At 41.9% G+C, this 27,449-nt stretch overlaps 1 protein-coding gene across 8 annotated transcripts in view; it reads left to right on the forward strand.

Moving 5' to 3' along the window:
• Nucleotides 1-27,449, forward strand: part of LOC144683741 (BCL-6 corepressor-like protein 1) — a 308,871-nt gene that overhangs the window by 249,846 nt on the left and 31,576 nt on the right. For 7 of the 8 annotated variants that reach the window (XM_078547078.1, XM_078547081.1, XM_078547074.1 and 4 more), the window contains 2 exons: nucleotides 3,131-3,278; nucleotides 4,570-4,860. In XM_078547078.1, coding sequence (XP_078403204.1) covers nucleotides 3,131-3,278; nucleotides 4,570-4,860 — 439 coding nt within the window. Of the gene's footprint in view, nucleotides 1-3,130; nucleotides 3,279-4,569; nucleotides 11,073-27,449 lie in introns of those variants that run through there. The other variant, XM_078547082.1, reaches the window with a different exon arrangement.

Here is a 27,449-nt window from a genome sequence, read left to right on the forward strand (position 1 = left end):
TTAAAGTCTTGTCAGTATCCTCCTCACAGTTCTCAATACTGTCACGTTTTGTATAATCAGCAAATTTTGAAATTGTTCCCTGCACACCTAAGTCTACATCATTAATACATCTTAAGAAAAGCAGTGGCCATAGTACCGACCCTGAAGAACCTTCCTCCAGTCTGAAAAACTACCATTCATCACTATTCCCTGTTTCCTGCCACTCAACCAATTTATTATCCATGCTGCCATTGTCCATTTTGTTCCATGGCCTTCAACTTCGCTGACAGGCCTGTTATGTGACACTTGTAAAACGCCTTTTAGAAATCCATGTACACCACATCAAACTCATTACTCCATCCATTGTCTTTGTTAGCACATCAAAAAGCTCAGTCAAGTTAGCAGAACATCCAGGCACCCTGGCGTGAGACTGATCTCTGGAGTGACTGTTCCTCTGGAACAGGAAGGCAACAGCAGTGGATGACAGCTATAGCTTGCTTCGTAACCTAAAGATTCGATTTTGATCCAACAGAAAGTCTTAATGAAACATAGGGATCACTTGTGCCCTTAGGTGGTTTGTTAGTCTGGGCTACATTAGTTTTAGTCTTGTAGGTGACTCAGTCTATTTACTGAATCTGTCTTTAAGCTATTTACGTGAGAAAAGAATTTTTTTAAAGAAACATTGACCGCAACAAGAACTTTCGTTCCACTAATGCCAAAAGTCACAGAGCATGCCCAACATGTTTGATATTGGGTGGTATATTGTTAGTATTTTCTCTGCTTTGATTTTAAAATTCTCATCCTTCTAATGACTTACTATTGCCTACTTTAGTTCTGTCAAACTCTCCAAGTATTCTATTTACCTTGATACTACTCTGTGATATATCCTCCTTATCAGTTAATACTTCTCTACTTGCCACTGCCAGTTTTTCTCCCCTCCACTCTGAATTTCCCCTCAGGTTCCCATTCCCCTGCCAATGTAGTTTATATCCTCCTCAATAACACTAGCAAACCTCCCCGTGAGGACCCTAGTCCCAGTCATGTTAAGGTGTAACCCATCTTTCTTGTACAGGTCCCACCTGCCTCAGAACTGGCCCCAATACCTGAGAAATCTAAAGCCCTCCCCCACTCCTTCATTTCTCCAGCCACGTGTTGAACGGCTCAATCTTCCTTTTCCTATGTTTACTAGCAGGTAGCACTGTGAGTAATCCTGAGATTACTGCACTTGATGTCCTGCTTTTTAATTCCCTTCCTAACTTCCTAACATCTGCTTTCAGGACCCTCATCCCTTTTCTTACCTATGTCATTATTCCTAGTGTGGACCGCGACCTCTGGCTGTTCAGCCTCTTCCAAAAGAATGTCCAGCAGCCACTCACAAACTTGGCTCTTGTTTGTTACAATCCTCTGAGGAACCATCTCGTTCACCAGTATCCAGAAGAAAAAACGGTTAGAGATTGAGATGGCCTCAGGGACTTGCTGCACTACCTGCCTGTCTCTCTTAGATACTCAGGCAGTCACCAATTCCCTCTTTGCCTCTGTACTACTTAGCTGTGGTGTGACCACCTCTCTAAATGTACTATCCATGTAATCTTCAGCCTTGCGGATGCACAACAGTGACTCCAGCCGCTGCTCGAGGTCCAGAACCTGGAGCTCAAGTTTCTGCAGCTGGTGACACTTTCTGCAGATGTAGTCATCGAGGGCACTTTGTGCCTGCACAACTTCCCATATTCTGCAGGGTGCACATTCCACTTGCACTGACATACCTTAAACTTTAAGTGCTGCTTTTGTGCTCCTATGACATTCAATCAGCTTCTTCCCCTGCAGCAAAGTAAGAGCCAGCTACTGGAGGCTGAGGAAAGATAGAAAAAGAAAGAAGCATCTCCTTCCTCTCTTCACCGAATCCCCTCACTCACCAAACTCAAGTTGAGTTTTAGTTTCACTTTAAAAGGTGCCTGCACTTCTAATGAGTTTTATGACTCGTAAGAGAAATTAAAGCAAACAGGAGTAGAAAAAGCTCTGCTGTTGCCTAGCAACAGGAGTCCAGAGAGGCAGGTCTCTTCCCCCCCCCCCACCCCCACCCCAAACACACAGAAAAACTAAAGAGAAAAAACAGCAGCTTGAGTTCAGTTGGAAGAAGGTGCCAAGACAGGCAGGACATGAAAAGGGACAGATAGCAGGTTCCAAACTAAAGAAGAAAGTCCCCAAAATCCAGGGGAGTGGAATAGGAGAAAGTCCCAAGAAGACCTTCTAGTCAAAGAAAGGACAGGAACCTAGAAAAAGTCCTGTTCTGTGGAAGTGAAATTAAGGAGCAGAGAGGAAGGCTTCAAGCTTAAAGGAAGCACATTTAAAGTGAGGGGCTAGAAGGTCCAAAGAGACAACTGAAGGTCTGTAACTTTTGCCATGGGCATGTGAAGCAGTGGTGTACTGTTGACAGCTGAGTTGGTGAGAGAGAGTGTGTGGAAGAAAGATTGAAGGCATGTGGTGACCCAGGGGAGAGGAACATCAGAAGGAGAGTTCGAAATCCTTGTGGAAGGCACCTGAGAGAAAGCATTGGTTTGGCAGAAGATTCCAAAGCGAGTTCTTGGAGAGTCGAGATTGGAAGCTCTCATGTGAACGACGGAGTTCAGTGAGACCAGTTGGCTCGCGGTGTAGCGAGTGTCTGGGGAGAGTTGAGGGATCCATGGCATCTGTCTGGGGTGGCATCTGTTACTTGGTTTCAGAGTGTGGTGTGTCTGACCACAGGTCGCCAATTGGCTTACATGAACTGTGTACTGACTGTGAACATTTAAGTATAAGATGGCTTTTGTAACTTGTGTTATCCTTACAAATCTGTATATACCTGTAAAGGTATAGTTGTGGGTGAAGGAGTATTGTAATATAGTTCATCTTGTTTAATAAATGTTTTATTCTTTTGTTAAAAGGTCATTAGCTGACTATGGTGACTCTGTTCAGTAGCCACTCTACATATTTAAACAAACAAATTAAAAGTTAGGATCTATCAAGCTGGGCTCCACTGTGGGATCAGGCTTGTCCAGTGGTAACATTAGTTGGGATCATAATACTATTCAAATAATCATGATTTTATTGTATTACTTGTAAAACTGCTTGCATATAATTGTCTGGACATAATGGTTCTATTTCAACTTTTCAGAACAGGACAATGAGACTTCTTGTAACATTTTGGCAAACCCCCCTGGCCTTGATGAAGAAGAAGATGAAGATACCAATTACTTTGTATTTGAATTCTCAGACAAACCTCTTCTTACATGTTACAATATACAAGCTTCCCTTTCTCACGGGTAAGAATTGGATTCTAAATCAACATAATTCAGAATATGGTAGCAGGAACTTAAATCCATTGACATATTGATTTGGTGGTGCTTTGGATTAAAACATTTGTCTGTCATCACTGGGATGAGTTAAGGAAGAGTGGGCTAAGGTGGTTGGGTTAGGGCGTGCATGCGGTGAGAGGCAGCCTGGAAAAATTAAGGGCCAAAAGTATCTATGTACTCTTCCTGACCCACAAGGAATCTTCAAAAGCAAAAATAAACAACTTTCCTTGGCACCCTGTGGCCAGGATCCAGCTGGCTTTAGTCGGCTAATTCAGTATTGCAGGCCTTAGTTGGGACTGCAATTAAAATGGTATACATATCACAATGATGTTGTTGGGACACGACTTTGCCAAGTAAATTAGACCCGACTCCTATACGGGAGCTGGCTTTCATTTGCCTGAATTCAGATGTTAAGATGAGAGGGAAGAAACATGGCGAGTATTTTGGAAACAACCCCCAACCCCCCCACCCCCAATCTTAACACCCTGCCTGCACCTTTCCTGGTGAGGGGTGGTGGAGTGGGCAGGGTTAAAATTTAGCCTTTTATTTTTCTGAAGGAGCATGGTCTATGTTTAAGTTTGATGGTTCATATGCTTATCAGAGTCATAACATCTGGAGTGTGGTTATATTGTGTAACAAAAATGATCATTTGGCGAAAACAGAAATTGATTTTGGTAGTTCTATTAACCTGTGATCACCATGAGTTTAAAAACTCCACTGCTCCACTCCAGGAATATATCAGAATATGCTACAATTCACTGCTCATTCACTGTGTAAAGGAGGAATCTGGAGCCAGTCTTTCCTTAACATGGGTTTATTCATGAAACCTAGAAAACACAGGCACATACACCCTTTTTCTTCTCCCACACAGGTTGGTTCTCATATATACGTAAGAGTATTGCCCTAACCTTTCCCCAATTAGTAACAGCTGCTCTCACTTACAACTAGAGCATGCACATCATTGTGACAGGATTGCAACATTAACAGAACATTACATATTTTCCAGATCATGATTTACCATTTATTACTTTATTCCATTACATTGCTGAATATATTGCAACAGGGTAATTAAGAGGGACTATAAAAGCCTGATTTTTGAAGTTGATTTGTAAGACAGATGAATATTAAATTGTTTTACACATAATCTTGTGGTAATTCTACACCATAGTTATGTAAATGTTCAGGTTTTTTGATATGGTTATTCTGCATAGTTATAGAATTTTAATTAATGCTGCGTACTTTTTTTTTGTTTGTACAGCCCTTGCAATTGGCTGGTGTTATCCGAAGTTCTACGAAGATTGAAAATGTCAGTCAGAATTTTCCAATCCCGCTTCCCTCACTTTGAAATAGCTACCATTACTGAGGTAGAATTTTACAAGCAGGTGTCCACAAGTCAGGTACATTTTCAGCTCGGGAACCTCCAGTTCTGCTCCCTGGATGGCAGGATGTCTCTGGAACTGGTACGGTGCGTGCCTGAGTTGTTGGACCTCATTGGTTCTACGGTGGAATTATTAACTGAAGACTGTGAGAAAGTTATTACATTCACAAGGTGAACCAAAATCATGACTGATCGAAAAACTATTCCCTTCTCAAATAAATAGGGAATGTGTTGAATGGGTACTAGCAGGTGTGTACAGTATGGCAGCCAATACTTCTGTTGTCTCAAATCAGGCATGGACCAGCCACCCTAACAGAATGGAAAAATAACAGGTCAGTTCTGACCTTATAGTCAACAGCATAAGGATTGCTGGGATGTTTAAAGGAAGTGTTAAAATATTTTAACTAGGTTCATTAAAATATTTTCTACCCAACTAATTATGTTGAGTGCACCTAAGTTTGTGATCCATTAACCATGAAAAATAATCAGTAATGCCAATGGATTAATTGATTCTTGTAAAATAATCAATATTTATTCCTGTTCCCTCATATTGCTCATCACTCGTCCTTTATTCTCTTTTTAAATAAAAGTATATAACTTTCTTTATTTTCTATCCAATTCGCTCACTGTCTTGCACCACACATTAGTTTTTGTTTAGAAGACAGGCTGGTGGTCTATTCACAGACCTTTGAGAATTGCTGTCTCAGCAGCTATAAGGAGATAGCAGGAATGCCTGGTGAAGAAGTGTACTTCCGATTTCTCCTCGTGCTCTTCCTCATGCAGGTGCCTTGACTAATTGACAGCTCTGCACATTAATGAATCTGAGATCAGGCATTCAGCAGAGTATGTAGATTAAACTTGTGTCCAGACATTGTAACTTGTTGCGCTATTCTGTATTAAAGAAACACAGCTGTGTATATATAACTTTAAAAAAAAAGCATTTGTATCTGACTTGCATACAAATAGAACAAAATGGATGTTGGTTTTCATAAAATATGAATTGGATAAGATTTTGAGACCAGGAAACAAGAATCCCCCAGAACTACATTCGCAGTGCCTGAAAGACACAAGTGTCCAATATCTAAATTGAAACTGTTGTAGCAACTGGGCACAGTCATTCCTAAATATGACATTTAGCATTATAGAGAATATTTTAATAGACTAATTCACAAAGTAAACAATCTCTTTATCTCTAGCAGTATCTAGAAATTGGATATTTGTACCCTATAAGTAGGGATTCTGACATTTTTGTCATAGTTGTAAGTTTTGTGGGTGCTTGTATTTTCATGATCAAATTTTATTTTCCAGTTTAGAACCAATCTAAGTCAAAGATTGATAAAATGAAAATTGAATACTGGGATGCATGCTGTTGATTAAAGTAAAATTGAAAAGTCCACTGGAGGTTTTGCTAGTTACAGATAAATTTGAACCCACATTACACATTTATACTATTCTGTGATGATGCACTTTACTTTGAATGCTTGTTGAGTTGCACTTATCACTGACTTGCTGTACTGCTGGAGTTACATGAATTAAATTCAAAGCCACACCAAGATAGGGGACCTAATGGCATGTGCACAACATGAAAGCACTTACATTTAATGAGATAATACAGACAATAAAAATTTATAATGAACTCCAGTGCAGATTCAAAGCCACTGAAATCGGTGTTCACTCCTTCAACTGTATTGCAATGACCACCTAGGGTGATGAACATTCCATTTTTGCCTCTTAAAACAAAATTTTGAGCCAGAAGCCTAATAAACCTTTATTTTAGAATAAGCCCATCCACCAAACCCCCTATATCTAAAGAAGGTTAGATTTCGTTGTATGTCAGGAAAGAATAATCAAAATCCAAGTGAGTTACTATTTGCATGTTGGTGTGAAGCAGTTGGGATGTGCAGGCTCCAAAAGTAGCATTTTAACTCAGGAGTCAAGTTGTTGATCTGACTCCCAAGCACATAAAAAGCAAACCAAGATAGCCTCACAGTGTTCAGGCTCCACGTCAGACATTTTGTAACTCCAACTCAAGTGTAAAACCAGATTTAAAAATTTATCTGCCTGACCTCAGGATTCTCTAGCCTGTATGTTCCCAAAATGAAATTTTAGCCAGCATCACTTTGCTCATACATGCTGGATTTGCAGTTTTTCTTTGTCATGGCACATTATATTCAACAGGTATAATGGCATTGTAAATACTGGGCATTCATTTTGCCAACTTTAAATGCTCAGAAATTGAATGTGCAGTTCTGTAGCATTCTGTGCCATTAATACCTCAGTTGTTGTACATGTTTGGCAATGGTATAGCACATTTGTTGACAAAAAAAAGATAACAAGTGTGTAGCATAATGCTACTGATTTTGCAGTTTGCTGTTGGTAGCAAGCTTAGCTAAAAGTATGTAGTCTTGCATTGTTGGCACTGTATAACTGGTCCACATACAGCTTTTTTTATTTTAAGATTTTGCATAATTGCAGATGCACCAAGTTGTACCTTCCCTCACCCCCTCAATAGGTGTGTGATCAAGCAATATAATTGGTTGCTTGCTTATATCACTGTCTGAATACTCCATCATAGGTGAGGTATAATCTTATGTAATCTCATATTAAGAAGGCCAAGTGGCTGCAACATGCTATTTATACTGAGCCTGTAGGTGGTGTTGTGAGAGTTATGTTATAGGACTCATTATTTACAATGGTCCTCAACAAATATGCAACAATCCAACCCAACTTAGTCAATTTCCCCTGACTGAAACCTAGGTGAAAGTAGCATGAGTGCTTAACTCCTCCACTTCTGTCTCCTTGGTAGACAAAAAGTCAGTGCTCTGTGCAATTTTCCCTTGGGTGATTAATCAGCTGAATTGCTGAGCCACGCATGGAGAGTTGTCCATTCCAAGAACAGCACTTCTCCCAAAATCCCCAGTGATAATGATATGATTTCCGTTCCACTGACTGTTGCATCTCACATGTGCCCTACCAGTCATCAACATGTCACAAATAATGAGAGGATGAAGCCAGCAGCCCCATGAAACACCAACAGGCCTCCATCATACTTGCAAGAGATTGATTCATCCATGAGTTAGAAGAGGAAATACCATATCCCCAAACAGGGGCAGAACATCAGATCCACTCATCTACATTTTCCCTCACTAATCCCATTTTAGTACAATGTTGGCTAAGAACTCCCAATACCCCATCTCCCAAACCACCACTGGAGCATCCAGGCCTTGTAAACCCCTCACCTAATAAGCACCACCTTGACATTCCACATGCCATAGGCCCCTCTGCAAACTGAGCAAAAGAATGTGCAAATGCTCCCTCCCTTACTTGGGCCTCAAAACCCCCTCACCCAATGAGCATCATTTTGAATATCAATTGGCATTGTAACTTTATTTCCAATCTACACTGGAGCAGCATAAGAAGAGAACTCCATCCCTACTAAGGACAATTCTGGCGCCCCACAATCTCCCACCACCCTACCTCTCAACCACCCATAATAAGCTGCCTGATTGCCATAGAATCTGGTCAGAGTTCCCTGAAACAGCCTGCTGTAGAACTACCACTGCCCTGACAAAATTCAGCTCCTTGTGTGCATTGCCATTTCTTAACAAGCTCTGCTGCTGATATGGTATGTAGAAATTGTCATAGAGATATGTTCCCAAGTGCTAAATGGCTATAACATGCCATTCATACTGTGCCTGTAGATGGTGCTATGATAGTAACATTCTGTGATTCATTAAGTACAGTGGTCCTTAACTAGCCCAACTGTATTTGCATTGACCTCCTCTGCCTGAAACCTAGGCAAATATAGCATGAGTGTTTTAACTCCTCAATTCTCAACTTGTTAGTACCATTTACCCATCTGACACTAAATCTAATCAATTAAAGCTGGATTTAATAAGAATATCTAGTTACAAATTACTTATTTAAGAGAAAGTAAAGCCAATGTTTCAAAAAGGAGAAAAGTTGAAGTTTAATTTTTACTTGTGCATTTATTTTGGGACCCAGTTAGTCCATGAGCTTTAGAAATCACAAACACAAAAGGACACATTGGTCTTTCTATTATTGTTACTAAGTGAAGGAAGAAAAATCTGTTGTTGAAGAAATAATAGTCTATTCTTCAATTCACAGTTTTTTGCAAATAAGATGACCTGAAAAATGGCAGGGACCTATGCTTGGTTTAATTCAGCTGAGAATATTTTTACTGTGTAGTGTCAGGGTGTAGTTGCAGCAATTCTGGATGGTTCACTGATTATGTAGTTGAAACAATCAGAAAATCAAAAGGTATAAGTTTAGCACAGAAACCTAAAATCTAATGTCAATAATCTCAAAACCTTGTTCAGCCCTCAGTTTCAGCAGCTGCAAAAACGGTCCTGATATTGTCCTTTTTAATATTGCCCAGCTTTTTAGATTTCAACAAAGTGATAATTTAAACATCAGCTTGGCTTATTGGTAGCACTGTCACTTTTAAGTTGGAAGATGTGTGTCAAGTCCCACTCTAAGATGTGACCACATCGTCTAAACCAACATGTCAGTGCAGTACTGAGGAGGGGTTGCACTGTTGTAAGTGCTGCCTTTCACATTAGCTGTTAAACTGAGGCTCCATCTGTCTTTTGAGGTGGATGTAGAAGATACCATGACACTATTTGGCAAAGAATAGGTGCCCTGCCAATATTAACTTAAGCTCTTTGTTCAGGTTTTTTTTAACCTGAATTCTGGTCAAAAATTCGAGTGAAATCAGCTACAAACAACTTCTTGCTTTTTAAGGTCAAATTTAAATAAAATGCCCATATCAGAAAATGTTGGTTTAATCAGTAGAGAAACTTGAGAAGAAACATACAATATTGGCAGTAAGTAATAAATGAAAATTCCTTTACGGAGTAATGTTAAAAGGAGTTGAAATACACCATTAGCTACTTTCTTAGTACGGCTTCTCCAGTCCTCACTCTGCTATCCATGGAACTTAATTCAGCTATTTATACATGATGCAGGAAACTGAAAGTGTACCCTGCATTATTACACCAAACAAGAAAGGGCATACCAGGACTGCCATGTGCCAAAATTGATATTTCCAGACTTTATTGGGTTTAGCTCTAAATTTGAAGTTCATTTATCAAGGGTGATTATCAGAATTTAATCAGTTAACCAAAATCAACAGGCTTAACTAAATTATTAAATAAATAAAATTATTAATAAACTTAACTAAATTGGAAAACAATTACATTGGTCAACAAAATAGAACAGCCATGATGGTGCCTTTTTTCAGTCTATTAATGACTGCTTATAAAAGATCACAGTTGATAAAATAAAAATGCTGTAAAGGCTTAGCCTGCCTGCCAATCAGCATCTGAAAGAAAAAATGCTAGGTTAATGTTACAGGGATGAAGGATCACATCTAAATCTTTAACCTTTTAAACAGATCCTTTCTCTGCTTTTGATCAAGTTGTTGCAGAATTCCAGCATTTTCTGTGTTTGTTCCACTTTGACAAATTCCTTTTTGTTTCTACTGTAGGCAATCGGTTGACCATTTGAATTAAGGAGATTACCTTTCTCTACTACCAGTGCTGGTATAGGTTGATTCTAAATCTACTTTTATTCAGTTTCATTGTAATTTGACCAAGTGTTTGATGCCATCTGGGTGCTCAAGGTCTGCTGTAATCTCAGTTTAATTCCAGCATTCCTTCAAAGAAATGGCAGTTCTGTTCAGTAAAACACGTAACTCAACCATGTGGAGATCAAATTCTGCTAGTTAACTGGGCATGTTTTTATTGTAAAATCTCCTGTGAGGTAGCTGAATTTCGGTGCTGCAACTCTGCAAAGAATCTGTTGCGATGTATAGATAAAAGTATTTACTTATTGAAAACTGCTGCAGTTGCCTAAAGTAAACTAACAAACTAGATGAGGCTACACCTTCATATAAAAATCCTTCTTGGAAGTTTATAAGACTGTTCTATGTATATTTTGTACAGTGTTTGATATTGCTAAAAGGAGTTGGAACCCTGTTGGTTAACTCTTAGTTTATATAAAGACATCTGCATTGTTTTGCTGGAAACTAAACCAGTCATTGATGGGTTTTTGAATTCTTCATGTTTATACATTTGTTGTTTATATACACCAGAGTTTTTTTGTTGAAAAAGTAAATTATTTAGTTGCCAGCATATTTCATTTTGAAGATTTAACAAATGTATTGTGTTGGTAATATAAGCAATGAGGAATTTAGGTGAAAGTCTGTAGATTGGACTTTTTCAGATTTATTTCGAAGGAGCACATAGAGAGAAGGCCTTGCTGTTTTGTTTACAAGAACTAAGTTGGATTCTGGAATGAATCGAACATCCCATTTATATAGTTATCTGAATCAACTCGCATTAAACTTATTTGAATTCTTACCTTTTGGTTCAGAGTTGCATTTACTGCAAATACACTCTTCTGTTCGAGGATACGTTTGTTATAATCACATCTTCTGTCTATTCCTCATAATCAGTAAGGTTCTTGAAATGTTAAGGTTGAAGACATTTGTAGACCATATATTTATTTAGTATATAGTACATGCTATAGTACATAAACATACACTGATGCTGATGATTGGGAACTCAGGTGACAGTTCTGAGCTCAGGTTGAACAAACGGTTGATTCTGAATTTTTATCACAATGAGCTACTTTTTATACCTTTCTATTATCCCTGCTATGTGTCTATCAGCATGCCTCCACGTCACATAGTTATGCCAAAAGTTAAAAACAACTCCATATAAGAGACTAATAAGAAACCTAGACCTTATCAATAGTTTAGTTAACAAACTGGGGGTAACATTAACCTAATCTACCCAGATTGATTTCAGTGGGTGGAGTGTAAAATGGTGTCTGGCCTAAACTATCCTGTTCCCATTGAGTAGGTTAGCTTAAAATTTCCCATGCTGGAAGTTCTATTGCAGAAAGCCAGTTGGTGAAGGATAGCACTGGACCCAACCTTTAAACATGTTTATATCTATTTATATACAGTTGCACATTACAAGCATACACCACCTAACCCAAAAACCGCAGTTTTAATGTGTGTCTATTTATATGGACTCAAAAGAAACAACAGTTAATGTCCACTGCCTGTATACAATTAATTAATATATAATTAACACTGAATCCTTCACTAACCAGCTCCTTTGCCGTTGAGATAACTAGCTGAATATACCTCTTTATTGTACTTACCTTAAAATTTTTTCTGTTATATTTATTGTTGGACCATGTAAATCTGCATTCTTACCTTTGATTATATAAGTAGTCCCTCAGCACAAACCTGATTCTTCCATCCTACATAAAGTTTAATTAAAAAGATGGGCATCAAAATCCGGATGAGTAGTGCCCATATTTTCAACACTAGAGCCTGAATTTTCACGGGGTTGGAGAGGCTCTCCCGCACAGCCAAAATGGCATCAGAGCCACAATTCCAGAAGTGCCACCCCCAAACCCAGCAACTATTTTCACCGGGGTGGGAGTGAATTGGGGGCGGGTTGTACTTGGGACATGCATGGCTCATGGAGGCAGCTGCACATGTAAAACTGCAGCTGCCTTCAGTCAGATGCGATTTTCATCAACAAGGAGTGTAAAATACAACTTGTGGGCTTTACACTTTTTAGGCTTTCTCCTTAACTTACCAAAGGTCTTTGGAGAGGTAGGGTATCCCTTTGCAGAGCTCAGGTCCCCTTTTGGATAACGTTAAAAAGTTGCAACAACTGCCACAAAATATCAAAAAAATTAATCACAGGAATGCGGCTGATACCCAGAGGAGTTGCAGGGTGTGACCTGTGACCTTGGAAGGACAAAAACTTTTGCTCCTTGTGACTTGGGCACCCCACTGACAGGAAGGAGAGTGTGCCAGAGAAGAAAGTGGTGCATATTGTGCCAAAGAAGAGCCAAAATGAGGATGGCACCTTCACACATTCACGCCATAGAGGCATGTGAATGTAACCAACATGAGGATAGAGGAGGGACCAGGCCAGGAGGTAGAGGTAGCAACATGCAAAGACAACTAGATGTTACCTTGAGGTAAGGGTCTACTGACAGCGTAAGTCATATCTCAATATGTCTGAGAACCAATGCAGAAGGCAGCTAACATTAAGCCAGGAATTGGTCACCGACATATGTGGCATCATCCAATAACATATCAAATCAATCTGTTGATCCTCATGCTCTGCTAGTGGCTCTCAAGATTACCATGGTTTTAAATTTTTATGCAGCTGGCTCTTTCCAGGGCTCAGCAGGAAATCTCTGCAGAATATCACAATCAGGCGCACACAGCTGCATCAAGGCAGTTACTGATGCCCTCTTTGCTCAGGTGGTGGGAGCACATTAACTTGCCGATGACATCGCAGATGCAGAGAGCCATGGAGTTTGCACTATTCGAAGGCTTCCCTCAAGTGCAAGGGGTTATCGACTGCACCCATGTCGCCTGAAGGGTACCAACTCATCAACCTGACACCTTTGTGAACAGAAAATCCTTCCACTCCCTGAATGTGCAGGTGGTGTGTGACCACAGCAAGGTGTTCATGTACACCTGTGCTGCCATGACTCATTTATCCTGAAGAATTCCCAACTGCCTCAGTTTTTTTAAAACACCTACTCAGGTCTGTGGTTGGCTTCTGGGGGACAAGTGGTATCCCTTAAGGAGGTGGCTAATGAGCCCCTTTATGCGGCTGCAAACAGCTCCAAAGACACTATAATTACAGCCGTGTGGTGACCTGCAGTACAATAAAGCAGGCTATTGGCATTCTCAAAATGCACATCAGGTGCCTTGAACGCTAAGGAGGAGTTCTACGCTAGTATTCCCCTGCATGAGTCTCCCAAATAGTAGTAGTGTGCTGCATGCTGCACAGTATGTGCAGCGGAGGGGCCTATACTGGAAGGGGAAGAAGCCATGCCCATAGCTACAATAGCTGAGGATGATGAGGAAGTAGAAGAGCAGGAGGAATCTAGTCCATGCTTGGAGATCTGACATGGTGGAGGAGGGGGAAGAGGGTTATAATGGCAGCGCAGCTGAGGGGCAGTCCCAGGGAGCCTTGGATGATTCTTTGCAGGAGGGGGTTATCGCCAGATGCCACCTAATCCAGAATAGATTCACCTAGGTGCATGTAAGCTCACAATTAACATCAGCCAGTCCCTGGTGTGTAGCTTCCACATAATAAACCTTTACCATGGAATTTGCAGTTCCTCAGGGAACGCCTATCTCCAACAAAGGAGAAAGCCAACATCAAACAATCAGTCAGTTACATAAGTGGGGTTGAAATCATCACCATCATAACCCTTGGCTTCAACATATTGCACAAACACAATTTGAGAAGTCCATCATAATCTGGACCCTTCACATATATGGCGAGGGCTGTCAATGAAGCGGCATGGACACAACATGTACATACTCAAACCACGCCCATTATGCTGAGAGTGCCAGTAAGAAACAGGACTTCACACCTGATACAGATATTAATAATAATGATCTGATTGGGTATGGTCAACATGGATTTATGAATGGGAAATCACATTTGTCAAACCTGTTGGAGTTTATTGGGGATGATACTAACAGAATTGATAAAGGGGAGTTGGTGGACATAGTGTACTTGGATTTCCAGAAGGCTTTCGAAAGTCCCCCACAGGAGGTTGATTAGCAAAATTAAAGCACATGAGAGGAGGTAATATGCTGGCATAGATTAAGGATTGGTTAACACGCAGAAAACAGAGTAGGAATAAACGGGTTATTCTCACGTTCGCAGGCTATGCCTAGTGGGGTACCACAGGGAGCAGTACTTGGGCCCCAGCTGTTCACAACACATCAATGATTTCGATGTGGGGACCAAATGTAATATTTCCAAGTTCGAGAATGACACAAAGCTAGGTGGGAATGTGTTGTGAGGAAGATGCAAAGCAGCTTCAAAGGGATTTGGACAGATTATTAATTGGCAACAACATGGCAGATGGAATTTAATGTGGAAAAATGTGAGGTTACCACTTTGGTAGGAGGAACAGATGTGCAGAGCATTTCTTCAATGGTAAGAGATTAGAAAGTGTAGATGTACAAAGGAACCTGGGTATCCTCGTCAATATGTCACTGAAAGCTAACATGCAGGTGTAGCAAGCAGCTAGGAAGGCTAATGGTATGTTAGCCTTTATCACAAGAGATTTGAGTACAGGAGTAGCAAAGTCTTGCTTCATAAAAACAAAAAGCTACTGCGGATGCTGGAAATCCAAAACAAAAACAGAATTACCTGGAAAAACTCAGCAGTTCTGGCAGCATCGGCGGAGAAGAAATCAGTTAATGTTTCGAGCCTTCACGGCCCTTCGGCAGAACTGAGTATCGTTAGGAGAGGGGTGAAATATAAGCTGGTTTAAGGTGGGGGGGCTGGGGGGGAGAGAGAAGTTGAGGGTGTGGTGATTGTGGAGATAAGCAAGCAGTGATAGCAGCAGATAATCAAAAGATGTCACAGACAAAAGGATCAAAGAGGTGTTGAAGGTGGTGATATTTATCTGAGAAAAGTGCTAATTAAGAATGGAAGACAGGACACTCAAAGTACAGCTCTAGTGGGGGTGGGGTGGAAAGACTAACAAGGTTTTAGTTTTAGATTTAAAAATAATGGAAATAGGTGGGGAAAGAAGAATCTATATAAATTATTGAAAAAAGGTGGGGGGTGGGGGGGGAAGAAACGGGGTAGGGATGGGGGGAGGGGGAGTTTAAGATCTAAAGTTGTTGAATTCAATATTCAGCCTGGAAGGCTGTAAAGTGCCTAGTCGGAAGATGAGGTGCTGTTCCTCCAGTTTGCGTTGGGCTTCACTGGAACAATGCAGCAAGCCAAGGACAGACATGTGGGCAAGAGAACAGGGTGGAGTGTTAAAATGGTAAGCGACAGGGAGGTTTGGGTCTTTCTTGCGGACAGACCGCAGGTGTTCTGCATAACGGTCGCCCAGTTTGCGTTTGGTCTCTCCAATGTAGAGGAGACCGCATTGGGAGCAACGAATGCAGTAGACTAAGTTAGGGGAAATGCAAGTGAAATGCTGCTTCACTTGAAAGGAGTGTTTGGGCCCTTGGACGGTGAGGAGAGAGGAAGTGAAGGGGCAGGTGTTGCATCTTCTGCGTGGGCATGGGGAGGTGCCATAGGTGGGGATTGAGGAGTAGGGGGTGATGGAGGAGTGGACCAGGGTGTCCCGGAGGGAACGATCCCTACGGAATGCCGTCGGGGGGGTGAAGGGAAGATGTATTTGGTGGTGGCATCATGCTGGAGTTGGCGGAAATGGCGGAGGATGATCCTTTAAATGCGGAGGCTGGTGGGGTGATAAGTGAGGACAAGGGGGACCCTATCATGTTTCTGGGAAGGAGGAGAAGGCGTGAGGGAGGATGCGCGGGATATGGGCCGGACACGGTTGAGGGCCCTGTCAACGACCGTGGATGGAAAACCTCGGTTAAGGAAGAAGGAGGACATGTCAGAGGAGCTGTTTTTGAAGGTAGCGTCATCAGAACAGATGCGACGGAGGCGAAGGAACTGAGAGAATTCTCAAGGGTCCCCCTTGTCCTCACTTATCACCCCACCAGCCTCCGCATTCAAAGGATCATCCTCCGCCATTTCCGCCAACTCCAGCATGATGCCACCACCAAACACATCTTCCCTTCACCCCCCCTGACGGCATTCCGTAGGGATCGTTCCCTCCGGGACACCCTGGTCCACTCCTCCATCACCCCCTACTCCTCAACCCCCACCTATGGCACCTCCCCATGCCCACGCAGAAGATGCAACACCTGCCCCTTCACTTCCTCTCTCCTCACCGTCCAAGGGCCCAAACACTCCTTTCAAGTGAAGCAGCATTTCACTTGCATTTCCCCTAACTTAGTCTACTGCATTCGTTGCTCCCAATGCGGTCTCCTCTACATTGGAGAGACCAAACGTAAACTGGGCGACCGTTTTGCAGAACACCTGCGGTCTGTCCGCAAGAAAGACCCAAACCTCCCTGTCGCTTACCATTTTAACACTCCACCCTGTTCTCTTGCCCACATGTCTGTCCTTGGCTTGCTGCATTGTTCCAGTGAAGCCCAACGCAAACTGGAGGAACAGCACCTCATCTTCCGACTAGGCACTTTACAGCCTTCCAGGCTGAATATTGAATTCAACAACTTTAGATCTTAAACTCCCCGTCCCCCCATCCCTACCCCGTTTCTGCACCCCCCCACCCCCCGCCACCTTTTTTCAATAATTTATATAGATCCTTCTTTCCCCACCTATTTCCATTATTTTTAAATCTAAAACTAAAACCTTGTTAGTCTTTCCACCCCACCCCCACTAGAGCTGTACTTTGAGTGTCCTGTCTTCCATTCTTAATTAGCACTTTTCTTAGATAAATATCACCACCTTCAACACCTCTTTGATCCTTTTGTCTGTGACATCTTTTGATTATCTGCTGCTATCACTGCTTGCTTATCTCCACAATCATCACACCCTCAACTTCTTTCTCCCCCCCCCGCCCCCCCAACCTTAAACCAGCTTATATTTCACCCCTCTCCTAACTATACTCAGTTCTGCCGAAGGGCCGTGAAGGCTCGAAACGTTAACTGATTTCTTCTCCACCGATGCTGCCAGACCTGCTGAGTTTTTCCAGGTAATTCAAGTCTTGCTTCAGTTATATGGAATCTTGGTTAGGCCGCACCTGGAGTACTGTGTTCAGTTTCGGTCCCCTGATCTTAGAAAGGATATTATTGCCATAGAGGGAGTGCAACAAAGGTTCACCAGACTTGTTCTCAGGATGATGGGACTGGCCTATGAAGAGAGATTGGGGAAATTGGGCCTATATTCTCTTGAGTTTCGAAGATTGAGAGGTGATCTCATTGAAACCTAAAGGGGTAAACAGGGTAGATGCAGGTAAGATGTTTCCCCTGGTTGGGGAGTCTAAAACCAGGAGAAACAATCTCAAAATAAGGGGGAAGCACTTAGGACCGAGATGAGGAGAAAGTTTTTTACTCGGAAGATTGTGAATCTTTGGAATTCTGTACCCCAGAGAGCTCTGGAAGCTCAGTCATTGAGTATGTTTAAAGCAGAGATTGACAGATTTCTAAATACCAATGACATAAAGGGATATGGGGATAGTGTGGGAAAAAGACATTGAAGTGGATGAACAACCATGATCGTACTGAATGGCAGAGCAGACTCAATAGACTGATTGACCTACTCCTGCTCCTATATTCCTATATGATAGTATATGCTAAAAGGATTGCAACTAATGCACATTGTGCAGGTGAGGCCACAACTGTGGTAGATTAGCCCCTTGAATTAACTTCTGCATTGTCCAAGCAGTTCCAGGGTACGGCTTGAGGAGTTTGGGACATCTGCAACATGCAATTCTGCCATAAACCTCATCTCCCTTACAAACCACAGCCTTTATCACTTGGAGGACAAAGTCTTCCAATGTAGTGGGGAGAGCACATGAGTATTCATCCGCGGAGCATACATGGCATCCTTAACTATGGAGCGTCCATTTAGTTAACTGCATAACAGTCACATGAGGATGACTGCCTTGGACCCATCATTCATGCATGAAGTGCAACTGATGAACTCCATCTGATCGTTGAATCTGATCATTGACCCTTAATTAAAATAAATCGTTGATAGAAAAATGATGCAAGGATCCTCTCAAACCACAAACCTTGGTGTTCTACCACCTTATCTGAGGGACTGGAGAAAGAAAGAACCTTCCAATGCCAGACCCTTGCTTCTGATGGTGTCAATACAAGATGGACCTCAGCATGCAGTCTTCAGTGCCAATGGTGGTGCCTTCATTCTGTTAACATTCTCAATCAGGCTTTTGGTGTACAAAAGCAGACTAAGACATTTTTTACTTTAGTGCCATGCATTTACAAAATGCTTAATAGTGATATGTACAAAGTTATAATGAAACTATGGTGAACCCTTTAGTGATTCCTTTAGTGCATCCACCCTGCGCTCACAAACGCTCCTACAAAATGCCCCCCTGTTTTGCCTTGGAAGAGGTGGAGGCAGCATGCATAGACCCATTGGGGACCTCCTTCACACTGCAGCATCTGCATTTCTGCATAGGCAGCCATTGCACTGGCACCTGTAGAGTAGACAAGGGTTCTGGGGGAGGGGCTGGGGAGATGGAAGAAGGTGAGGGTCCTGAGAAGCTTTCAGTCCCTTCACCCTCCCAATAACCTTCACAGCACTAGGTTTGCCTTCAGGTGGGGTTGATGGGCTGGCTGCTGGAACATAGCATTCATCCATTCCAGCAACTACTGTGCCAAATGTGCAACCGTCCTATTCAGAGTACGCAGCTCCTCATGTACTCCATGGGTGTCAGCACTTATACTCTGAGTGGGCTGATCCAGGCTACTGAGTGAGCCTTGCATCCTTTACAGACAGAGATGCTACTCTTGCATCCACTCCAAGTGATGCATGTGTCTCTCCATGAGCGTGGCCATTCTATCATGATTGGAGCTCAAGCGCCCAAGCCCCTAAGACAATGTAGAGCTCATCATAATAGGCACCACTCACAGTGCCTGAGCTCACATTGCCCCAGGAAACTCCGCCAGGTGTCCACACATATGCTGCTGATTATCTAAGTACTGTGCCCAAAAAAGTGACTTCTGAGGCTGCATGTTCCTGCTCACTGGAGCATCATCATGACTTTCCTTCTCAGAGGGGCACTGTGCACAGATGTCTCTGACATCTCCCCCTGCTCTCTGCTGCAGTGCCTTTCACCCTTGCCAACTCTACACGCGCACTACATCCCTCCAATATGCTTGTATCTGTGTTTGTGGAGTGTGGGATAGTAAGATGTGGTGGTGCCTTGGACATCTCTTCCTCCTCATGACGCACCCTTCGTGAGGTGGTCCGGGATGGTGGGGGTGAGGGGTGGTAAGCAAGCAACGCTGGGACCAGCATGAAACACAAAAGGAGTTATTTAGGTATAGCCCTCCTTATTGTGAAAGCACACCCTGATGCACGCCATTGCCTTTAACTATGCTCGCATTGCCCTTATCATGCAGCCCCATCCTCCCACTCCTCTCATGTCAATGTCCGTTGTGCTCAGTAAACTTACAGCTTCACCTCCACCATTTTGATAATTACCTTTACCAGCTACGGGCAATTCTCCATCCCCGACAGCCAGCCAGGCAGACACCCTGGCTACCTCCATTGCCATCTCCTCCACATTCCTAATCGCCCATAGGCTCACAGCCCCACCCGAATTCTGAGCCATCTCCCTGGAATTCTGGCCCTCTTCACCTGTCAATACAACATTGTAATGTTAATCTAATATATATGGAGAAATCTCTGGAATGTATCAGTGCAATGCAGGGTTCAATCCCATCTCTACTGTGCGCACCTACAGGAGTGGCTTGGACATACAAGCCTCCATGCTATATCAGATGTATGTGCCAGGTCTCCCATCTTAGGTGCAGCTTTCAAATATGAACCGTCACTTGGACTTCTGAATGCTTGTGCTGAACAATTGACCTTGCTGGAAGATAACATGGAACCTCTTTCTACACTGTATTCATTGCTCTTCTATGGTTCCCTGCTACACTCACAACAGCTGCTATGTCTTGTCATGCCCTTTTTGTGGTTGTAGGTGGGTTAAGGCATCCAACTGGGTACAATATTTCTTGCCGTCTGGAGTTCTTGGTTGCTGAACTGGGGTGCAGCAACTCCCACTCCTTCACTCCCCTTAGTGAGACATTTGGGCATGAAAAATTTAAATCAAAAAGGCTCATAAGACATTCAGCTTCGAATGGCATTACACATTCCTGTGCTTATATACACTAACCATGTTCTCTAACTCATCAATGACTACAGTTGTAGGGGGCTGATGGGGGGGAACTGGGTCTGTACGTATACATGGTAGCTTGGATTTTGTTGCTGTCACTCCCAGGTTGCATGTTGCGCTCCCAACCCTTAACTATGCTACTGGATTACTCCTTCTGAGTCATACTGTTGTGCCATGACTGTGTGCAGTTGTGAGGGACCTGGTCAGTGGTCCATTTAATTGGAGCACCCTGATAGAGAGGTGGCAAAAGCGTAGGTCAATGTACAAAGGATCGTGCCAAATGTGGTATGTGTCAGACATCTCCTGAGCCACTATAGTGGCCCGCGTTAATGAAGAATATCATGAGCAGCTAATGGCGCTCCAAGATGTTGCCATCTTCATGGCTGTGTCTTGTGATTCGAGTCCATCCTTAAAGTGGTTGAGTATACTCCTTCGTTACAACGTGAATAGGCAGCAGCATTTGCTATTTTTTCCTATTGGAAGCCCATGACAAGCCATCTGTTCCATTGTCAGTGACCAGATGGACAACTATTCACTCTAAAAGATGACACTTGTCCCTTCACTTTGATATCTCAGTTAGGACAATAAAACATAATTGGGCCATCTTTTGATTAATGATACAACAGGACTAAATTTGTTAAGAGATGTTACCTGATGAATGAAAAGAAAATGACAAGGTTGGTTTTCCTGACCTCACCACCAGCCCTCTCACCCCTCAAGGAGTATCCATTCCCAAGTATAAAGGTCAGCAAAGTTTGATGGAGGCACACTATGCTGGGCTTTCACCTTCCTTACTGAGGCCTGAGATTTCCAGGGCTTTCCTGCAGCTTGGGCCAGCACTGGCATTCGGCCCATGCCCATCTAACCAACGTGGAGGAGCTGGGAAGGTGTGCCCAATACAGCTGCCATTAGGCCTGTAAATCCTTAGGTTCTGCAATCTGAGAGGCCTGGCAACATGCTGAAGAAAAGCCGAAAATAAACTTTCTTCACAAATAAATTCTGTGGTCTTGGAACCTTTTGGCTGGTTTTCCCTCTAGCCTCAGCCTGAAGGCCACAAGGAGGATTGCAGCAGCAGTCAAACGTGTTTCCTGTGTTGCTGATGCTGGGCCTTGCCAGGGGCAGGGAAAAATCAATACTGCTGGCTACAGACAGGTTCAATGCACTATGCTGCACTTCTCCCCAAAGACCTTCTTATACTGCAGCTCTCCACCACCTTCTCAAGGGCAATTAGGAATGGGCAATAAATGTTGGCCATGCTAGCGATGCCCACATCCCATAAATGAATTATTTTAAATTTATAAGGTTAATGTTATTAATTTTGCCTTTTACTGCCCTTAGCCCAGGTACTTTGGCTTTCTATTTTAGGTAAGCAAACAAAACCTTCTGAATTGTTTCAGCTATTGAAACTATCCTATCTTTTCATAGACAGTTTTTGCCACTTTTAGCTGTGTATTATGTCAGACTGCACTGTAGACTTAAAGGAGCAAGCAAATTTAGTGAGTAAAAGATGAACAAGTGAATTGTCATGTTCCAATATATTGTAAATTCTCAGTCAATACTTTATATTTTTAAAAACCACAAAAAGATGGCCACCAAGGATCACCTGACTTCTCTTGTGGATTGAAACACTCACCTGCCTCAAGAGGTAACAAAAAGAATATTCCAGACTGATGTTGACTCAATGCCTTTTTCCAGAAACTAATTCAAAAGGCTAATTTTGGTCATTCAGATACAAAGTCACTGGCTGTCTCAAACTCTGGAGGTGTGCAAGTCATCACACAACGTATAATCAACCTGGCGATTAACCTTATTTGAAAAAGGACTTTGGACTTGTAACAGGTCACATGGTAAGACAGCCATCTTTGTGGTCTGTATCTAAAATAGCAAGAAGCTTTTCAGGACAGAAATCCATCAAAACAGCTGCAAGTCAACTACACAGCCAAGGTAATAAATAACCATACTTTGAAAGTGGGAGAAGGACTCTCTCCAACCTGTTCCAACTTTAGGTTCACCTGAGAACCAACCTCCTAGAAATTAAACTACAAAAAGCCTCTCAGCTTATTGAAAATCCTCTGCTTACGAGACCTTCAACTAAAAGCATCAACTCATAAGAAACTACAGGCCTGCCACAAAAGACAGACTATTTTACTTTGCAATTGTTTTGATTTTTCTTCATCTGTAACTAATCTTTGTGTGAGCAATTGTGTGAGAGGCAAGTGAGATGTTGCTTTTTTGAACCTCCGGGGCAAGTGTGGGATAATATATTACTTTCTTTATTTTGAAACTCACAAAAAAGCTTGCTATTGGAATTATTTAAATTGGGACAATCGCCCTGAGGGTAAGAAAATACACACATCTCACATACCAAACACATTGATCACAGACAGCAAGAAAACATAAATTTTGTTTGTGACAACTTAGATGCTGCAGCCCAAGATTGTATCCATTGCAAACAAGCCAAATCCGACTTTAAACTAATTGGAAGAAGAAGGGGAAGTAACAAAGACAAAATTGTTGAAACAAGAAACAAAGGGATTACAGCAGTAAGCTTTGAGAGTAATAATAGAAAATATGATGGCTACTTTTGATGTGAAAGTATTTCTGCAAGAAGAGTACTTAACTTGGTAAAAATTAGCATCCCTAAACATAGAATAGCTAAAATCCATAGCTAAGCAGGTAATACTTAATGTACAAAACAAAGCACAGAAATCCAGGTTACTAAAGATGCTGTCCAAGCATCTGTCTCACTTCAGATCCTGAATAGGTAGAAGAAATGGAACCTGAAACAGAGCAGATTATCCTAGTCAAAATGCACTTGGAAGAGAAAGGCTTGAACTACAGTTTCAGGCAAAAAAGAAAGGAAGATAGAGAGGCCCACAAGGAAACGAAAGAAAGAGAAATCCACAAGGAAAGCAAATTCAAAGAGAGATAGGAGGATTGTGCTTTCTGCCTTGAAAAGCTTGAGAGAAAGTTACAGGCACAGAAAGGTCAGGAACTGAGAGATTGCAGCAATTAGGGGGAACCTGGCTTTACCTAGTGGTAATTTAAATACCCTTAACAGAGATACACAATTTCCTAAAGTATTCCAGATTTGTCCCATATTTGAAGAGGAAGATATGAAAACTTTCTTTACAGTCTTTGAGAAACTGGCAGCTCAGTTGCAATGTCCAATAGAGTTTTGTACACTCCTGATGCAAGGTCAGCTAGTAAGAAAGATCCATGAAGTTTATTCCATGATGCCTGCTGAAAATGCTGCCAGTTATGATCAGATAAAGGCTGCTATTCTCAGTGCCTGTGAACTAGTACCGGAGGCATACTACCAACAACTCCAGAACTCCCATTAAAAAAAAATCCACACAAACCTTCCTAGAATTCAAGAGAATTAAACAATTTGCATTTTACCAGTAGATCCGAGCCCAAAAAATTGGCAGCACCTACAAAGGGTTACAAGAAATAGTACTGCTTGAGGATTTAAAAAACTGTCTCTCATACAGTCTCAAAACTCAGAGGAAAAGGGTTTCCAAAGTCAGAGAGACAGCTATCATGGCTGATGACTACAATTTAACCCATAAACCTGGTAACTCTTACCAGCAAGGGGAGAGATAGGAAGGAAGTAGATGGAACAGAAACAGACTCCAAAGGAAAGGAGTAGAGAAGATAGGGCAGATTAATCCCAAACTTTGAAAAGAAAGAACCTGGAAAGTAAATCAGCAAGACTACACCCTGCTTGCTTCCAGTGCAGCAAGCTGGGGCACATAAAAAAAAACTGTTGGTTTACCAAGAAACCAACAGAGGGAGCTGTGGTCAGAACTGTGTCCCATAGCCTTAAAGGTACCAAGCCCAGACTCAAACAGGATAGGGACAAGACAAGTTACCTATCAAGCTTTATGCAAAAAATGGAAAATGGCTCCTTTTGAAGCACAAGCTCCAAAAGAAATAACTATTTTCAGAAATACAGGGTGTTTCAAATCTTGTTTGTAGTAAAGATTGCTGACTTGCTATCTAAAAGTAGAATAAACAACACATTCGTAGTAAGAGGGCTTACTGGTGTTAGCATCTAATAGGTTCTATTTAATGAATGTTAAATACCCAGTACTTGAAAGTAATAAGGTGAACAGGTGCTGGGTGTTGATTTGTTAATTATACTCAATTGTTTATAAGGAAGAGACAGCCAACACTGGCTGTTTGGTGTGTTAGAGGGGGAAGAAATCAGCTGTGCAGCAGGCAATAAGCAGTTTTTATCTAAACATCCTAGTCTCTTGTATCCTTCACAGGCTTGGGAGTTAGCCAACATTGGTAGTAGAGGATGGCTGCCTGAAAGTGAAGCTCAGAGACTGAGATTTACTTCCAGATAGAAGGTTGGAATTGCAGTTAATTTTTTTGGAGCAAATACTGTAATTGGAGTCTCTTTGAAGAAAGATGACTGAAATCAGGTGTAAAGTGGTAAGAATTGATTTTCCACCACTGTTGTGAAATGGGACCTTGTGATCAATGGAAAAATGAGGTGGTGGCAACGACATGGGTTATGTCTCTGCTGAAAAAACAAGGGATAGCTCTGGCACTCATTTCCTGCTAGGAGCAAGACCTGCTGTGAGCTAAACACTCAGGACCTGAACGATGACAAAGGTTTGGACAACCTCTTAAAATTCATGGATAAAGCTTATATGAAGGATGAGTTATTGAATGCCAATGAAGCTTGGTTGGACTTTAGCAAATTTAGGAAAATGGATGATTCTTCCATAAAAAAACACATCATGGAGTTTAACTGACTATATGTGAGATTGCAGTGATTTTGCATGGATTTGTCTACATCAGTATGTACCTTTTAAGTTATTGGATTGTGCTAGGATATCAAACACAGTTAGGCTCTTAGCTTAAACTGGAATTAGTTTCAGAGATAGAAAAGCTTTCTATCTCTGTTTTTGGGGATGTTTGTTTCTGGCTGCTTTTATGGCGCAAATGGGCTCTTCAGTAGTGACATCAAAGATGGAGGATGCGATGCTAGCAGCATTTCGGGACTGTGTGAATATAGGGCCCAAACGTCTGTATGACAGAACAATTACAAACAATGGCTATGAGGGCAGAGACCCTTTTGGGAGCTATGACAGACAGTGGAAATTGAGTAATAATGGAAGGACATGAACCCAGAAATAACCAAGGGGCGGTCAACAAGTGTTTCAGATGGGGATCCAGGTATCACGATGAGTTGAAATGCCCAGAAATGAAAGGCAGAGTTTTTGAGATGACACATGACATCGAAGGTATGGAAGGCGAGGAGGATGATACCGACCAATCGGAAGGAACCTTATTAGTTACCAAAAGCTTCAGTCTGGTAATGAGTATCCGAGTCACATTCATTCAATTGTGCTGTTCTAGATAGTGGGTGTACGTCCATGGTATGTGGAGTGGACTGGCTAAACTGTTACATGGATCCTTTAAGTAAGGAAGACTGGAGTAAAGTTAAAGAATATGTACAAGACGAGGGGAAGAATATCAAATCTATGACACAAGGAAGTGAAAATGTGGAAAGCCAGGAAATGTAGTATAAGTTCAGACATTTCAACCAATTGTTTCAGATTCAGTGACGGTAACATGTTGAAATCACTAAAAAGAATATTAATTCCATATAAAAAAGCAGGGGTAAATCACATTATTAACAAGAACATAAGAACAGCAATTCAGCCCCTCGAGCCTACCCCGCCATTCATTACGATCATGACTGATCTCATTTCGGCCTCGACTCCAATTTCCCGCCCTCTCCCCGTAACCTTTCAACCCGTTACTAATTAAAAATCTGTCTATCTCGTCCTTAAATTTATTCAGCGTCCCGGCATCCACTGCACTCTGAGGTAGTGAATTCCACAGATTCACAACCCTTTGAGAAAAGTAATTCCTCCTCATCTCTGATTTAAATCTACCACCCCTTAGCCTAAAACTATGGCCTCTCATTCTAGAATGCCCCAGAAGGGGAAGCATCCGCTCCATGTCTACTTTGTCTATCCCCTTTAGCATCTTGTATACCTCAATTATATATCCTTTCATCTTTCCAAACTCTAGTGAGTATAGGCCTAAACTGCTCAATCTCTCCTCATAAGACAAGCCCTGCATCTCTGGAATCAATCTAGCGAACCGCCTCCAGTGCAACTACATCCTTCCTCAAGTAAGGGGACCAAAACTGTGCACACTACTCCAGGTGCGGTCTCACCAATGCCTTGTACAGTTGCAACAACACTTTCCTATTTTTATACTTTATTCCTTTGGCAATAAATGCCAAAATTCCACTTGCCTTCCTTATTACCTGCTGTATTTGCATACCAGCTTTCAGTGATTCATGCACGAGGACACCCAGATCCCTCTGCACTGAAGCATTCTGAAGTTTCTCTCCATTTAATTAATAAGTCGCCTTTTTATTCTTCCGACCAAAATGGATAACCTCACACTCATCCACGTTAAACTCCATTTACCAAATTTTGGCCCATTCACCTAACCTGTCCGTATCCATTTGTAAATTTCTTATTTCTTCATTGCAACTTACTGTCCCACCTATTTTGGTGTCATCTGCAAATTTAGCTATAGTACCTTCTATCCCTGAATCCAAGTCATTAATATAGATTGTAAATAGTTTGGGGCCCAAGGACTGAACCCTGTGGCACCCCACTAATTACAGCTTGCCATCAAGAAAAAGACCCATTTATTCCGACTCTCTGCTTTCTGTTGGTTAGCCAATCCTCTATCAAGCTAATATATTACCCCTAACTCCATGTGATCTTATCTTGTGTATTAATCTTTTGTGCGGCACCTTATCAAAGGCCTTCTGGAAGTCCAGATATACTACATCTACAGGATTCCCATTATCCATTTTGCTTGTCACATCCTTAAAGAACTCCAGGAAATTAGTCAAACACGATTTACTCTTCATAAAACCATGCTGACTCTGATGGTTTGCATTTTGACTTTCCAAATGC

Source organism: Cetorhinus maximus, chromosome 8 (genome assembly GCF_964194155.1).
Source record: "Cetorhinus maximus chromosome 8, sCetMax3.hap1.1, whole genome shotgun sequence".
NCBI lineage: Eukaryota > Metazoa > Chordata > Chondrichthyes > Lamniformes > Cetorhinidae > Cetorhinus > Cetorhinus maximus.